At 51.8% G+C, this 17500-nt stretch overlaps 3 protein-coding genes across 3 annotated transcripts in view; 2 read left to right on the top strand and 1 right to left on the bottom strand.

The window, feature by feature from the left end:
- LOC125956122 (uncharacterized) overlaps positions 1-582 on the bottom strand; it is an 874-nt gene extending 292 nt beyond the window's left edge. The window contains exons 1-2 of the mRNA XM_049687692.1: positions 532-582; positions 1-468 (exon numbers count right to left, since the gene is read on the bottom strand). The exon at positions 1-468 is cut by the window's left edge and continues 292 nt beyond it. Coding sequence (XP_049543649.1) covers positions 1-468; positions 532-543 — 480 coding nt within the window. The 5' untranslated portion in view covers positions 544-582. The remainder of the gene's footprint in view (positions 469-531) is intronic.
- Positions 583-1341: 759 nt separating this feature from the next.
- LOC125956125 (uncharacterized) lies at positions 1342-2220 on the top strand. Its single transcript, XM_049687695.1, has 2 exons — positions 1342-1419; positions 1488-2220. Exons 1-2 carry the CDS (start codon positions 1408-1410, stop codon positions 2145-2147), a joined length of 672 nt encoding a protein of 223 aa, XP_049543652.1. The 5' UTR covers positions 1342-1407; the 3' UTR covers positions 2148-2220.
- Positions 2221-10842: 8622 nt separating this feature from the next.
- The window catches only part of LOC125953248 (mucin-5AC-like), a 12500-nt gene continuing 5842 nt past the window's right edge, over positions 10843-17500 (top strand). The window contains exons 1-3 of the mRNA XM_049682700.1: positions 10843-10913; positions 11044-11841; positions 13562-15009. Of these exons, the coding sequence (XP_049538657.1) occupies positions 10902-10913; positions 11044-11841; positions 13562-15009 (2258 nt within the window). The 5' untranslated portion in view covers positions 10843-10901. The remainder of the gene's footprint in view (positions 10914-11043; positions 11842-13561; positions 15010-17500) is intronic.

Raw genomic sequence — 17500 nt, 5'->3', positions numbered from 1 at the left:
CAGAGTCTTTTCTCCGTAGATTGGCTGTCCGTACACCTGCTTGTTGTAGATGGGCTCCGAAACAATGGTCTTGGCGTAGACAGGCTCGGCGATGAGGGCCTTTCCGTAAGCTGGCTCAGCAATGATGGTCTTGGCAACTGGAGCATAAGAAAGGGGCTTCGAGTATTCGATGTTGTTCACCAGAGCTGGAGCCTGATAGAGGCCGTGAGCAGCGCCATACGACACTGGCAGGGGGCTCGAGATCGCCAGAGGCTTGCTCACAACGACGGACGGGGCAGCCTGAGCATAACCGTGACCGTATCCGTGGTACAGCTGTGGCTCCTGGACGATGGTCTTGGTCAGAGCCGGCACACCGTGCTTCGTGACGGTGGAATAGCTCGTCGCTGGAGCATAGGAGAGATGGGCGTGCGGGTCACTCGGGATGTATCCTGCGCTGGCATAAGCCAGGGAAGCGACCATAAGAACGAACTAGACGAAACAGTTGAGGAATGAGTTAGAAGAAATCCAAAAGAATTTTGATGATAGATCTACCTTGAACGCCATTGTTTGTTGTTTAGACTGAGGAGCTGTTGTGCTGATGATGACTGCTAGTTGAGTGATGTCTATCCGATCAGCTGTTTGTCGTTTTATACTCTGATCATCCATGGCAACGAAATCGTGCGAAGAAGGACGTGAACGGCGAGTCGAATTATGGCCATCAAACAACGGTTACGGTTTTTCACGCAGTCGCCGAGTTTTCCTCTCTTTTCTATGGTGCTCATTCGTAGGTGTTCTATTCGTTCCCACCTTTTTTTGAGGTCAAATGTAGTGCAACAAGAATGCCTAAATAGTGCAATTTGCTGATGTTGAGGAAGTTAGGAGGTTACAAATCCCCTAATGGCTTAAATTGAATTTTAAAAACAAACATTGGAAGTTAACTGATTGGTTGGACACCGTGATTTCTTGAATTGTTCATTACATTCTTGTGCCAATTGATTAAATTTGGTGAGTCAATGATATGTCTCAATGAAGCATTCGATCATCAAAATACGAAGTGTGTAGTTTCATACACAAGCTCCCTTTCAATATTCATTAGCTCATTATAATTAGTGAATCGGTACCAATTTAATGGTTTGATACGCATTATTTGATCTTAGATAATTATTCAAATGAACGAAATCTCTGACCCCATCCAAGCTACAAAACACTTTATCTACAGTGAACAGTTGGATAATATTGGCCGGATAATTATACGGATGGAATCCTCCTATTCGATTCAAACGACCATCCGTTAGCTGTTACGCCAAAGTGGCCTTCGATATAAATATGAAGAAAGGTGTGTCGTCTGGGCTCAGTGTGAAAGTCGCGCAGCGAGTGTTGAGAGGTGCTCGATCCAACGAAAAGTGTCATCCCATTGATTCCGAAGAAATGATTCCGAAGGTGAGTGGTTTAAACCGATCAAGCTAAAGAGATGCCCACTAACCAACCATATCATTCGGTTTCGATAGCTTATTACAGCGTTCGCTTTGTTGGTGTGCTGTGCCAATGCCAGTCAATATCCTCTCATCCTTAAAGATGGATCGTCGATCGTAGATCAACCTGATAGAAGCTATAGAGCTTCACCACCGGCACCTGTCAGTTATGTGAGTTTCGTAAAGCACCATGTTGCTCCACCTAAACCGCAACAGCAGCTGACGACCGTGACTCCGCCGATACCAGCACCACCGCTAAGAAGTCCACCAAGGGCTTTCTCTGTACCGAGCCCAAACCAACCGGACATCGCTTCTAAGTTGGCGCACAATCCGAACCGTGGTGTTCCGTATGTCCTATACGTACAAATCGTACCGCAGGGGCAGGACTATTCAAAGTTTAATGGTAATCATCAGTCGAACGTCCAACAACCATCGCATCAACCGACATCACACCGCCACAGCACCGCTCTGCAAGGTGAACCAGTGTTCGTGCGAAGTAAGGTACCGCTTTCGCAGGAGTACTATACGTTGTACCGAAGCGTCGACACCGTGTCACCATTGCTGGTGGCAGTGCAAAAGCCGGCCTACGTGAGAAATATGCTGTACTCTACCAGATCCAACTCTGGCGTTGCCAGCAAAACGTTGAGCTACTCGCCTCAGCTATCGTACGTACGGCATGTACATCAAAGGGCTTGAGAGCAATAGGGATCGATCAATAGAGGTATCAAGGATAACAGTACAAACGCGGGGCTGGCCAATGGCAGCAATCGCCAGGCAATCGCTCGAAGCATAATAAAACATCATTTGATTCCTGATTGACCGATTGAGAAATGTCAAAGTAACTCGAATTCCTTAGCGCGTCGCGTCCATATACCGCCTGACAGCCACCAGATCGGTCGTGCACTAAACGCTCCGTCCAAATCGGAGGTTAGTGTGTAATTACACACCTTAGCACCACGGCGAAGGGCCGCGCACAGCGTGGCGGACCGACAATGCCACAGTGTTTGCTAGTTGCCAAACATTTTTTGGGCGGACCTCCTCCGGTGTTGGCGTGGCGAAAATGATCGTTTACGCTCCTCGTCTCGTCTCGTCTCGTCCATCGCACCATTCATCCATCCATCGACCTCTGTCGCCAGTCGCTGGCAACTGGTGGTCTCGTCGACGGGGAATTCGTTTGCAAATTTGACTCGCGACTGTCCAGGCGTCTCGATCAATGAACTGCTCGAGTGAGCGAGCGAGCCAGGCTGCTTGGACAGCACGACAGTCGCGATGCTGGTCGAACGGTCAAAGGAACCTTTGGCTTCTGGTCATGTGCTGCTGCTGAGATCATGGCGGTAGCGGTTTACGGCGGCGGTGAAGGTTTGACTAGGTCTGAAGCGTCTCCTTAATACGGCGTAGGACCGCCTTGGATGCAAAATGTTACGAAACCCGCTCCCTGCGGTCTCGGTCGACCGCGTGATGATATCGCGTGTAAAGTAATGCTGCTCTTTCGAATTATGACCGCCGCCGCCTGTCTGCTGTCACTTTGTAAACGGTTTGCCGGGGTTAAACGGTTTTTTACTGAGCGGTTGACGGCTGTCAAAATATGTAAAACAGGGCAGGGCTGCTAACGGTTGCAAATCATGGGGATAAATCGTAGTATTTTAAATGCAATGCTCCCGATATCTATAATGTAGCACCATCATCAAATCCGGATCATTTCCTGCAATATATTTCCTTTTCTCCAGACTGGCCCCAAAAAGGGGGATTATTTATAGTGTCGTATCTTCAAGGTTAAACATCCGAAGCCGAAGCGGAACCGGTTCGTGGCCATGGGCCACGGCGATCCGATGCATCCTTTCTTTCACTCAGCTTCCATCATTATCACACTCTTCCGCCCGTTCCGCCGCGATCCGCCGCGCAGTAGCGTGATCCAGTTCCAATTGTGCTCCACTGGGAGTGGTTCCCTCCCTCCATTCGGTCGACACTCACCACCCGGGCTGCTCCAAGGTGAACCAGAAGACCGCCCAGCAAGGAGCGTGTGCGCATTTTGCCATTCGACCGACCGGCATATCGGAACCAAAGCCCGTCCTCCTCCTCCTTTCGCCCGATGGGCTCTCCAGTGGTTTTCCCACAGACCGGTTCTGCGGCGATTGGCAGTAAAGGATGCCACCGAAGGGTAGAATGTGATTCTTGGCACAAACCCGGCTAAACGCTGCCGATCCCTTTTACTTTCGCGATTTCGCGCCGCCCTTTCGTGAGCGCGAGTAGCGCTTAATGTCACGCCGCCACCCGTGAAGCCGCTGCTATAGTGTGTATGGGAATCCAAAACAAAAAACAAGGAAAAACGCTTCCCCAAAACCCGAAAACCGAGAAGAGAAATTCGAAATGCCGCCGCCGCAGCGAAAAGTGTGCCACTCGGTGTTCGGCGTCCCTCCTCGGCACATCGGCATCTCAATCGGAAATCTCATTTTTCAAGGTTGCGGCGGGCCTTCGCATGAGAAAAATCTTAAAGAAAGTGTTTTGTACACGAAACGGCGAGGTGGCAGAGAGGAGTGGTGCATTGTAACGTGATGTAATGGACCGTGTGTGTGTACCGCACGGAGGGTCGTGCAGCTGGCAAACCGGTCCACCGACCAGGGTGGTGGGGAACAGTCGACCTGATTATGCTGTCGCTGGATGAAAGGCCTCTGGGGGGGTCGATGAAGGTGGGCTGATGTGTGAACTCCAAAAAATGAGGAGATGTTAAACGTTGGAGAGAGGGAGATAGGGACCCCCTCTTGACTGGAGTGTTCGTCTGGCAACCAGCAACCACCACGAAAGGGTTTATCCGTTCAATGATCGGTCCTTTGGCGAACCGGTAGATTTGGTTGATCATGTTTCGCGTTCGTTGGTTGTAGCTGCTTAGGAAACATGTTAACAACGTTGCTGAACGGAGCGTGTTGATACACGATCGTTGTTCAATATTGTTATAAGCCATCGCGACGCGACGAGTGTACGCTGTAGCCGCGTGACATCTATCCGGGGCTATCGAATTTAACGCTCGATAACGATCGCAATGCGCCACTCGAAGTGATGCAACTGGAAAGGATGCATTCCCCGTTGGCAGGAGTTGGCGGAACGAAATGGAAATTTGGAACAACTCACTTTCACACTCTCACAACACTCTCTCTCTCTCTCTCTCTCTCTCTCTCTCTCTCTGTCGCGCGGGCTCGATGACATTGCAGGTGGAATTTTTTATTCAACCCCCCCAACGGGGAGTCTCGTTAATAGTCGATACGGTATCGCAATTCGCAGACTGCGTAGCTTTGGTAGCTTTGGTCTTTGGTCGCTTCTGTCTTCACTTCGCGCAGCTTGTTACATACAATTAGTTACATCTGATCGCTCTTCAGCGGCCATATTCGCCCCCGGCGGCGGGGGGTTTGCGGATTAGCTCGAGCGTTAAATTTATTTGTCTCGCGATGATCACCACAAACGATGACGACGACGCATCGACGACGAGTTCGACAGCCACCAAGTTGGCTGTTACTGTGGCGAGGCCAGACCGTGTCCTCGAGGCCGTATTTTTTTATTTTTAGTCTCGTTCCCCTGGCCATACTCTTTTTTTTCTGTTACCGTCGTCTTACGTCTCGATAGTTCGTTGCAGCGCCGGCATATCGCAGCGAAATGACCTCCCGGCCTAAAGGAGTGCAATCGATATCGTTTATGACTAGCGACGCTGCAGTGCCACGAGTCTTTTTGGTCTTTTGCTGAACTTGAGCGTATCTCGTCTCGAGTATTTACTGTTTGGTGCGAATATTGGCGTACGATTGGAGTGCGTCTGCTGAGTTGCATTTTGTGACAACAACAACAACAGCAGTTGCGGCACCAGTTGCCAGTTGGAAATGTAATTGAGGAATTGAGGAAAGGAAATCCTTTCTACTACTTCCACCACTAACCGCTTAACAAAGCCAACTAGATGCTAGAGCGGATGATGACGATTGGCAACAGGGAAACGATTTCCATTAGTCCTTGGTGTTCCATTAGCTGAGAAAAAAAAGTGTCCTGTAACGTTCCGGCCACAAAGGCCGACGCAGCCCAACACGTTGCAACAATGAAATGGAGTCCCAGCCCAGCCCGTGTCTTCCGTGTCCGTCCGCCATTTGTTTGTTGCCGGCTTGCCAATGTCACGAGGTGTGAATCGACGCGAATGACCCTCGATCATCATCATCATTTACAGCAGCCACGGCGACCGGTTGGGACCCCCTTTTACAAAGTGTGGTGGTCTCAGCGTGATCCTCTCGACACACACACACACACACGCCCGGTACTCAGTGAGTCATCATCGCGAACAGCACTCCTCTTAGTAGCAGCAGTGCGTCCTCGGTTGCGGTCCACCTTCTCTCGAGGACTACGGGGAGGGCACTAGAGAGCGCTCCAGCGGCCCTAGCCAATCCGGTTCACATAAACATTAATAACACTCGCTCGCTGGAGAAGCAGCCGCGGGCGAAGGTCCGATCTAGAGCGGTGGCGCTCTTCAAAGCGCGTAACGCGTAACGCAATCCACTCATTTGTGTTAACGATTTTCTATCCAACTTTATGATGTTCGATTTGCGTGCCTAGAGTGGTGTGCAGGCACCGCAAGCGCTGCTGGAAGTATCCTTGGCCTAGGATTCGAGCGCGTTTGTGGGGGGGGTCTCCTCACCTTGCCAATCATCTCTCTTTCTCTGTCTCTCCCTTCTTCTACTAGTGAGAGGTTCCGGTTCTGGGAAGGGGAGGCTGTCCGGTGTCCCAGGTGTGTGTGCCACCGGATGTTAGAGGACATAAATTAGGCAAAAATATGGCCGATCGTATAACGCGACGGTGCCCGGGTTTTTTTTTCGCAACCAATTCGCGCCGGTATCGCGTGAACTTGACTTGATAATTATTGATCCAATCTGTACCGGAAATCGATGAAATCGGAGACTCCAGTTAAACCACTCGACGGTTTAGCAGGTGACTAACTGCTGTATTGTAGGCCACAGACTGGCGCATTAAAGCGCGAGTAAAGCTCATACCCCTGTTATGTATGAGCGCTTTTAATCGATTACCAATGAGTCTCGTGACTCTGGTCTTGTGGTGTCTGAACAAATTCGTCAGAAGAGGCAATTGTTGCGCAGACCAGACGGCATGAGACGAGACGAAAGGAGGGGGTGTTGGCTTTCATAGCTCAATTGCAGCCAACGTCTCGCTGACTCGCTGACTCGCTGTCGATGTATGGTATGGGCGTGTACACGGGGTTATGCGACTCATTTGGTGTCGCCGATCACTTCACCACAACATCTGGACCTACCCCCGCGTGACATTTAGCCCGCGTGCAGGCTGGCACACGCGCGCACACGCACGCACAGCCACATCACAATCCTTGGTCTGGCCACAACCTGTCAAAACCATTTGCTGCCATCGACCGGTGGGACGATCGGTTTGGATCTTTCTGCGAAACGCGCTCCGTTTACGTTTCGTTTGTCGTTTGTCGTTCGTCGGATCGTTGTTCGTTCGATGTCGTAAAGTCGCAAACCCCGTTGTTGGACCCGTTGGACCCGTTGTGTGGGGGATGTTTTCGGGAGGAACGCGAGGTGCTAAATTTGTATGAATGGTAATTATGAATAATGTGTATCTATGGGGCAAATGGGATAGGGTGGTGGCGTTGTGCAATCGATGTCGCGATGATCCACGGGCCCACCTAGCGACTGACGTGCGCCACGACGGTATGCGGGAACGACGAACGACACTGCATTGCAGTGCCCTCAAGCCCTGCAGGGACCGTGCACTCGACGCGGTCGATCGATCGATGATTAATCTGCGTCTCTCCCGCGTCCGGACCGCGCCACTATATAGACAGTGATTGACATCTAGTAGCTCTAGCTCTCTAGCGACGTGCTCAGGATCAGACAGGACAGGATTAAGCTATTAAGCTGCTAGCAGGGCGCTGTCAAGTAGTATGTCGTGTAGGGTCTGTATGTATGTCATGCTGGCTTGCTGGCAGACAAATGGTGTTGGCATGAAAAATTGTAGAGCCACTGCTATAATCCACTCAAGGTAGCCATAAACACGTGGATCACTTCCTATCATCCTAATCCCTCCAAGGAATATCACACATACACCCGAATTGTACCGCTTCCTGTGACCAAATTCGTGGTGCGCACTAGAGAAATAAAATGGAGGACAATCGTGATCGCGTGACATCACACGCTCGTACCGCCGCGTCGTCGTGGTACCGAGGATGAGCCCCTCGATGAGCCGCGATGTGTCCTTGACATTGAACCTCGAGATGCAGAAGAGTCGACGCACCAACCAACCAGGCCCAGGTCGGGGAAAAAACCGGTCTTCGTCTTCGAGCTCATCTGCAGGAAATGAAGATGTTACGTGAGGACGCGCTCACGAGACACGCTGTCTCGGCGTCAACCGGCTCAGCGCAGCGCTGCCGGCTTCGAGACGCTCCGGTCACGCTTACCATTTGCGGGCGATTATCGTGAAGATTGTGGAAGAAGATGAGCACCGATGATGCACGGAAAGGTGAACGGACGCAGGCACTCGCACGCGGCTATGCTCGTTGAATTATGCATGCATGAAGGTGCATGGGTGCGCGCGCGGGCCCCTTTTACGGCCATTTTTTCGGGGTGGGGTGCCGTTTTTCGTGCGATCAGCTGTTGGCTCGTTTGGAATGTGGAGCAGTGTGGTCGCCGTTGCCGTTGCCGTTGCCGGTTCTCCAGGCGGTGTCGCGTGTCACCATTGTAAATCATAATCGACCGCAGCACATGCCGCTTGACATTGCTTTGTGGTATTGTGGTAGCGCCATCGGCCTGTCTGTCTCGCTGCTCGATTGTGACATCGGTCGCTCGCTCTGTGTGTGTGTGTGGCCGGAGGCCGGATTGGATTTCGAACCCTTGATGATCGCTGATTAGCACTTCCGTTCAGTGTCGTGGAGTGAATGGCTTCAGGGCAGGGGACACGACACGACAAAGAGATGATCGCGTGCCATAAAGAAGCGAACCACAAACGAACGAACAAATTCCCACGCGAGCTCGATAGCGGATGACATAAGGTCTCCAAAACGTAGACCAATTTGTAGCTGAAGCCGGGCGCGAAAAAGGGCCCCCAAGAAACAATTACTCCTAAGGCCTCCGGATTAGATGAGGAACCCGCGCGCGCGCGCGATCTAGCGTCATAATGCGCGTCACGATCAATTTGTCGGATCGTTATGATCGCATAAAGTCAGTAGCCAAGTAGCCAAGCATGGGCTACGGAGGGAGGTAGGGAAGAAACAATTTTCACAACCCAAAAACAACAACAACAGAAAAAAAAACACAAAACATCACCCTCGCTCAAGGCCATCGCCACCATCGTCGATGTGGTCTGTGGCAAATCTGTCGCCGGCGACTGACATCCCTCCCTCCCTACCTCAGATGGATTCGAAATGCCCTCACCATCGTCGGTGGCCCCGAAAACAGCAGATTTTACAAGCGCGTCATCATCATCGCGTTTCGTTCGTTTTTGGTGATGGCGGTGGTGCCCGCGGTTCCTCGAGCGCTTAAGACAAACTGTGCAGATACTTATCCAATTGCAGACCCCCTTCCCGCCCCAGAAACCTAGTGCTGCTTGTTGGCTTCTGCTCGTTTCGTGAACGAAATTGACTAAATGAACCGAGTCAGAGCCGCCTCGATCCCTATCGATCGATGGTCTTGAAGATCGGCAAAACATACATGGGGACAAAATTACTTTTGCCAGACTCATAAACACACACACACACGCACAAGATGGTTAACCCTTCCAAGCCGATCTCGTGCGCATTCACCACCGATGGGAACCTATTTTGAGGTTATGGTGAAGGAAGAAGGTTTAATTTAAGAAAAGAGTGTTGTGCTGTGTGTCTGTTATGCAAATTGCGTCAGTGTTCCCCTCTCTTCGGAGGTCCCACTCCTTGGTCCTACAAGGTTAATAAGCCAGCACTGAGGAGCAGTGCTAGTGGTCCACAAAAGGATTTGAGTAATTTATTATCAAAAGTTATTACTCCAACGCTCTGGCACAGGTATCCTGTCAGCCCACAACGCATTCTCCATCCCTCCGTGAGGTTCCATGTTTGGCATTCCTCGGTGTCAGGGCGCAATATGTCAACCGCGAATTGTGGTGGTGCGTTATTGCCTTTGCGGCCACGCCAGCAGACCACTTATTATGTCACGGAGCAGCAAACGGAATTCAAATTGGTTCAAAAATAAAATACTCCACAGCCAGAGCGCTGAATTGAACCCTAGCATTAGTGGGACACTACGGAATCGGAACTGTAAAGGGTAGCACGGCAATCGAAAGATAACGCGCCTGGCTTCTAATTAGCAGCATCCGCTCAACTTCCTTCCATAAATCAAGCTCAAATGCTCCTTCGCTTGCCACTGGACCCATTCAAATCGAATCAAATGATCGTAGCAGGTAGCCTTCTCTGAAAAAGCCTTCGAAAGATGTGTGCGCGCGCTCGCTAGCCGTCCTTTACCGCCATTTGATGCCGTTTAGATTGCTGTCGGGGTGCCATTTTATACGATGCGTGCGGTGCGGGTGCTGCACCACCGTAGGCCACCCAAAAGCCAATTAACCCTGCACGGTTAACGGCCCTGCGGTGGTATGCGACATATGGCGTACGCGCGAGCGCACGAGCGCAATGGCCTACTGCGACCGTGTGTGTTTTTGTTTTTGAGGTTAGGGGTTTTCGATTTCATCTGGCTGCGTACATGCCCCCTGACGTCACGCCAGCTGGCGCTTCCGTTTTCCTTGTGCTTGTTGCGCCCTAACCTCACAAATGCCGGGGCCCGAATCCGAATTCCCGGACCTAACAAGTGACAACAGTAGCGCCGGATTAAGGCCGGGGGGGATACGGCATCTTATGTTGTGATACAGATGCTGCCGATGATGAGAAGTGCCCTCCAGCCGTCAAGATGCCGAAAGGCAATGGCACGATGTGTACGATCATCATTAAAGCCCCACCAAAGGTCGATAGTTTGCTCCTGGGCGCCACTACCCCTCGAGCAGTGGAGTAGTAGGTGAGAAAATGGATTGGCTTGAAGGATTGGAAGGGGCAAGTTTGGGGAAGCGAAAGCCATCGGTGCCATCGCTGCTGCTGTCGTGTGCGGTGTTCAGGTGATAGTTTGTTCTCTTTCGGTTTCGTTTTTCGGCGACAGCCGGTGCCGCGATCTCTGCTGTTTTTTCAGTTTATTACTCATCCCAGAAGGTCACCCCATTTGGTGCTCTTCGCCTGTTCGTGTGCTCCGGTGTGTGGAGCTCCGGAGCTGCCTGTCGTCTTCCGATCCGATGCTTTGTGTGTCCGTGCTTTGGATCAGCAGCAACTACCGGTGGCGGCTTTCATATAAATATTAGACCGAACGCTCCTGAAGGCATCATTGCAGCGCTAGCAACCGACCAGTGAGGACCTCTACTAAGAACACACACAGCCAAGCACAGTACAAGATGGCGTTCAAGGTAAGTTCTCGATCGTCTCGTGCCGTGGCAGATACCGTGCTCGTCTGCAGTGATCCTTGTAGTGATCGTGCTTTTGTGTGTGTGTGTTTCTGTATCTGTGATTTTTTTTTCTTCTTCTGTGCTCCCCTAGATGGTTGTTCTGTTTGCCGCTCTGGCTTGCGCCAGCGCCGGCTACATCGAACCGGAGCATCACCATCACCAGGTGTCGTACGGTGCACCGGCCGTCCATGCCGCCCACTACTCCTCCGCACCGGCCGTCAGCTACAGCTCGATCACCCGTCACGATACACCGAAGGTGGCCGTCGCCAAGACGGTGGCCTATGCTGAGCCAGCGGTACACTATGCCGCTGCCCCGGCCATCCACAAGACCGTCTCTTACGCGGAGCCAGCGGTGCACTATGCCGCTGCCCCTGCCCTGACGAAGACGTACGCCGTCCATGAGCCCGCCCTGAAGACGATCGTCGCTCAGCCCGCTTACACCAAGACCGTCTACGCCCAGCAGCCAGCCGCTCATGTGTACGCTCATGCCGCACCGGTTGTGGCCGCCAAGACTGTGGCTTATGCCGCGCCGCAGGTCCACTACCAGGCCCCGGCTCTGGTGAAGAACGTTGAGTACAGCAAGACCCTGGCCTACGCGCCGGTTGCCAAGACCTACGTGTCCCAGCCGACCTACACCAAGACCATCGTTTCGGAGCCGACCTACGCCAAGACGATCGTGGCCGAGCCAGCGTACACCAAGACGATCGTGGCCGAGCCAGCTTACGCCAAGACGGTGATCGCTCAGCCCCAGCCACTGTACCACCATAGCACCCCGGTTTACGCTCAGGCCGCTCCGGTCGTTGCCGCCAAGACGCTGGCTTACGCCGAGCCCTCCGCTCACGTCTCCACGCACGTCAGCTACGCCGACAACAGCGCACACTACGCCTGGTAAGCAGCCGAACACATCGGATCATCATCCTCTCTGCAGATGCGTCCGGATCGGAAGTGTGACCGACCAGGTTTCCCGCCAACAATTCCGCTCTGGGTTTGCTGGAAGGAAGATGCACACCACTGTGCTCACACACACACGCACACAACCTCCCCCGTTTGATGTTTGAAATGCCCGTTGAAAATACATAAATTATTATGAATTCATAAAATCGATTGCGTAATTTGGGATTTCGTTTCTTGAAGTCGATGATTGGAGAGGATACAATGGAGCCTGACATTGAAACTAAAGGTTGGTCTCGGAGAAACTTCGCAATAGCATTCCAAGTTTGATTCTCAAATTATGCAGGATGCTGATCACATGGTCTACTCTCAATAGTTCGCATAAAATCACAAATTCTCTATCAAATTCTGAGCCAATCTGTTATAAAATAGACAATAATATTACTGAAAGGACACCTCAGGTGTCTATTGTCAGGATATTGGACTTCTGGTGGTATTCCTCCGTCTTAGTCTTCAACTAGTTATATCCAACATTCTTCTATATGATGTAATGCTACTGCATAGCCACCCGGTCTGATGAATAATACTTCGCTTCATGCATCTTGAGTCCATTCCCCTATACGGACTCTGCTCTTGCGGACTGTGGTCGCCACGCTCCCGGCATTCCTTTGCTGGCCACGATGAAAGGCAACGAAAAGAAAGGTTAGAGACGGGTCCGACCTTCACCTTGCGGTGCTGGCGGTGCGGTGAGCCACCATAACCACACCACTAACCTTTAGTAGGCACTGGAACTACGAACGAAAAGCCCCTCCGGTAGCCGGAGGGCATCGGATCGGATCGCACATGAATGGCCACCGCAGCCCGCCGTGCGAAACGGATTTTGCACGACGCTACAGGGCATCAGCGACGACGATGACGGAGGCTCGCAGCTCATTAGGCGACACACGCACTGTGCGAAAGCGCAAGAGGGCCCCGCAAGACATAACGCTCTCCACACACACGCTGCTTAGAGTGGCGTTGCCGCCGATGCTTGACATTGAGCCTGTAAGTGATTAATCGGACAACCTGAGAGCTGACGGGGCTGCGGAGGGGGCTGACGCTCGATCACGCTCGATCGAGCAAATCAATTCCCATAATTTGTGGACCCGGTTTTTTGGTTTTTTTTTTTGGTTTTCGGGGCAAGTAATTCCCGTTGAGTGCAATGCTTGCAATCCTTGAAGTGCAGCGTTACTGCTGGTACTGCTGGAGCCCTGCAATTCCGTTCTCCGTCACTTTCTTCTTCATCCGCTCGTTCGCTGAGAACGGTGGGACAGGTTTTCGGTGGGCAGCGGCTGCTTGGGCGTGTGTTCGTCACTCTATCCCGGTGCCGTGCGGTCCCTGTGTGCGGCCTGTCTGCTGTCCGTTGCCGTTGCCGTTGCGTTTGCATTCTCTTTCTTCCGATGCCTCCGCACGGACAAAACGTCCCTGAAGTGAGTGAGGGTTTTTCCCTTTTTTCCATCCCTTTTTGCTCACTTTACAGGCGCGCAATGCGAGTATATAAATTCGAGGACCTCTGGCACGCAGTAGCGCACTCGCGTACGGTACGGTCGGTCGTCAGAAAGTGCAAATCCGTCACCATGAACGGCTACGTAAGTCGGGAACGGGCGCTTGTTTTCGTGAATAAACCTCTGACTCCGTTATAAATCTTTTCACTTTTCCTTCCCGATTCTCGGCTACAGATTGGAGTGTTCGCTGCCTGCCTAGCCCTTGCTAGTGCGGGATATATTGAGCATTATCAGGGAGCCACCAGCTACAGCTCGATCGATCACGTGTCAGGTTCGCTTCCCGCCACAAATCTCGTCCTAGCGAAGCCCTCAATCACCTATGCACCGACGGCCACACTCATCAAGACGGAAAGCACAGTACACAAGCCAGCACCCATCGCAACGGTCCACTATACGGCACCGGTGACGAAAACGGTCACTTACAGTAGTGCACCGGTAGCGCAGTACGCCCCGGCACAGCATTACTTAGTTGCTCCGGGTCATACCTCGGAGTGCGCACTGAAGGAGCACAAACTCGTTGCTCCTGCTTATGTTGCACCGACTGTTCAGCTTTCCGGGCTTTCTGCTAGTGTGGCCACTGCTCAACAGCATCAGGGGGCATCGCAAACAGTGCTGACCAGTTATCCAGCACCTCAGCAGCAGCAGATACACATTGCACCGGTGCAGCCATCGATCGTCCATTATACTCCACCAAAAAGTACCATCGTATCGCAGGAAACCTTTGTAGCTCCATCGGTTCAGCTTTCTGGACATTCGGCCGGAGTGGCCACCTCCCAACAACAACAACAGGGTGCCTCGCAAACACTGGTAGCCAGTTATCCGGCTCAGCAAACACACATCGTACCCGTACAGTCTTCCGTTGTTCAATATGGTCCGCCCAAAAGTACCGTCGTATCACACGGAACTCTAGTTTCGACGCAAAAGTCCGAAGGCTACGCTCACGGATATGCACCGGCAACACCCGTTGTCACGTCTTTGGTCAATTTGGAACCTGCTAAGGTTGTCGCCAGGCCTGTTTCCTACGTGGTACCACCAGTTACGGTCCACAAAACACACACTCCCTTCAAGGTCACTCAAATCGTTGGCCAGACCCATCAAACGGGAGGTTCCTGGAGTTCTGGTGGTAATCAGGTGCACTATTTGCATACTCCTGTATACGGTACCCATAGCACTGAGCACAATCCATCAAATGCCGTTGTGCTTCAGTATGGTCCTACAGTGGCAACCAGTGGGAATGGCCAGAGCTACGCTGTTCCGGTAGCACCAGTAGCAGCTGTAGCACCGCCAGCACCAGTAGCACCGGTAGCACAGCCAGCACCGACAATTCTTGTACAGCAACCACCGAAAACCACGGTAACGTCCATCATTGCTCCAGTTGGACAGCTTACCACCACCTCAGCCTCATCGCAAGGATCGGCTACATTGAGTTTCCTCTCGAAACAGCCTCTCGTCTCACCGTCCCGCGTTTATCTACCTCCCCGAGAGTATCTGCCTGCGGCGCAGGAACAGAAGAAACCCCTAACCGTGGCTGGCAGCCAACAGCTGGCCAGCACCTCTAGCAGTAGTAGTAGTAGTAGTCATTCAACATCCAGTACCGTCCATCATACGAACCAGGGCGGTCAGTATGTCTCGTCATCATCAGCATCGGGGGCGATCCTATCCCCTCTACATATTACCATCGAAAGAAGGCCAACTTTGATCGCCACGCAGCCGGTGCCCGACTGTCAAAAGCTAGTTCAACCACAGCAGCAGCAGCAGCAGCAGCAGCTACAACAGAACCAGCAACCAGCGCTGTACTAGAGGGAATGTAACCATTGAACTTCTTCACTAAATACGTATCCAATAAACGGTTAACCCTGGGCATGCAACATGCATGACTGTACACTTACACGCAGGCGGTTCGGCCGTTTTTATTGACGTGCGGGAGGAGTTGACCTTTCGCACCTTCTCTTCGGTGGTGGTGGTGGGTTTTGGCTTCTCGGGGGTCTGGTGGGCGATGGCGATGTTCGGAGAATCGCAGACTACTCTGATTCACGAAGCGCAATTTTATGTCCTCGATAGCATTGACATTCTTGGGTACGTCGACGCCCATTCAGTTCATATCGGCCGTTGGTATCGGTGTTCGTCGCTTGACTGAACTCATGTCGTATGTCTTGACTGGGCAGCATAGTTTTCCCACGCTACTACCACCACCGACGACGACGACGACGACGACGACATCATCGCGATCCTTCATCTATCGTCGTCGCTTCGATCGACACGCGACAATTAAGTCAAGACAAAGAGATCGTCGTCGGTCGGTGCAGGACACTAATGTCTCCATTATCGAAACACGCAGCAGCTCTATTCGCGATGTCCTTCAGCGCTCCGTTCTCCTGTTGACTCTAAGTTGACTCACCTGATGACTTCCACAGTTCCAGTACCGTGATTGTTTCAATCGCGGCACGTCCGGTTGTACGTTCTAGCCAGATGGCGACAAACGGTCTCTCGAATCGCCAATGCTTCTCCAAATGGTATCTGTGTTACTCCCAGCTCCCCTCGGTGACATTACATCCACTTTTGCTTTCTCTCGCTCAAAAATCAAAATCAACAGGGAACAGGGCGTAGCAACCCGGCCGGTGGCACTGTTTTCGGCATTTCGGCGGCATCGGGCGGTGGGCAAGGGCGGCAATAACAACAACCTGAAGGCCATCGGGCGGAAACTGGTTTGCCCGTCCCCTTGCCCTCTTGGAGAGGCAGTAGTTGAGACAATTGTTAAGCAAACTGGTTCACGCGGTTTCGATGATGGCAATTCAAACGATACGATACCATGTAGCTTGCTCTCTTTTCGGTGGCGAAAAAGAGGTGAAGCCCGGTCGGTTGGTGAGTCCGGGATGAGGATCTTTTTGGGAGGGAGGGTGAGAACTGGTTTAACATCGACGAGTGCGTGTGTGGGTGCTGCTGCTGCTCCTGCTGCGTTGTGATTGTTGGTGCGAACGTTGCGTTTATGTAATCTGGAAGCTGCGTTTAAATCGCTTGCTTTTTTTTAACATTCTCGGTTTGAGTTTTTGAGACGTAAAGGGGAATAAGTGATGGAACATTAAGTTGTTCTGCACTTTATGGCTTCTAGCTGCTCGACAGATCTGGTGTGCAGGATCAAGGATACAGGATTAATCAGGATCAGCATTAATTGTTGCAACTATTGGCTTTACAAAATGCGATTCGTTCGATGTGGCATCAGTCAAGTCAAAGCCTGAAAATGTCCTTCAAATCTGATGAACATAATTCATCTTTTAATGACAATAATGAGAGTACAATAAAATCACGAAATCATCGAGCCTGTTGTTGCTTATGAACCGCCGAAATTTAAATTATGATTATTATGTAAATTATAATTGCCTCGTTACAATTTACCCAAGCACACTGTTGCACTTGCATTTGGGCTTCGAGCACGGGCATAACGGGGTCCAATTATAACCCGCAGCCCGATCCATTTGACCTGACTCGACACAAGCTGACACGGTCACACTGCTGGAGGTTTCAGAAAAAGTATACCGAGACCACCAGCCATCGATCGGGGCAGGGTAATGTGAAGCTAAATTTGGACCGCCGTCTGCGCGTGGCCCCAAAAACATACATCCACCAGTCGTAGTAATTCCCTCCCCCCCAAAAATGTGGTAAAAACCCCAAAAAATCGCCGACTACCCCCACACACAGCGACGTCGCGATCGATCAACTCGCTTCGGACCGCCACCGGGCCCTAGCTCGGCCCCTCGGAGCTTGGAGCTTGGCGGGTCTCCCCGTTGGCTGTTACCTTCTGAAAGCATATCAACATATGAAGTGAATGAATGACATGTACCGTAGGCACCGAACGCCCTTCCTTGCAGGACGCAGAGGAGAAGAAGGAGAAGGAAAGGCAGCCGTTGAAATCGAGTAACCCCTTCGCCCCTCCTTCCTGGACCGCAAAAGGTATCAATCGTACCACCACTCACGCACCACCTCGTGGCGTGATTGCGTGTGACGAATTTTTGCCAAAAAGTAAAAATCCATTTCGAACGTCCCCCCAAAAAGCTCCGCTCTCCGATCCTACACGATCACCTTGCGCGATCCGAACGCAATGGCGATAAGCCTTGC

Source organism: Anopheles darlingi, chromosome 3, assembly GCF_943734745.1.
Source record: "Anopheles darlingi chromosome 3, idAnoDarlMG_H_01, whole genome shotgun sequence".
NCBI lineage: Eukaryota > Metazoa > Arthropoda > Insecta > Diptera > Culicidae > Anopheles > Anopheles darlingi.
The sequence above is the reverse complement of the archived record's forward strand: the minus strand, read 5'-3'. Positions and strand labels throughout refer to the sequence as shown.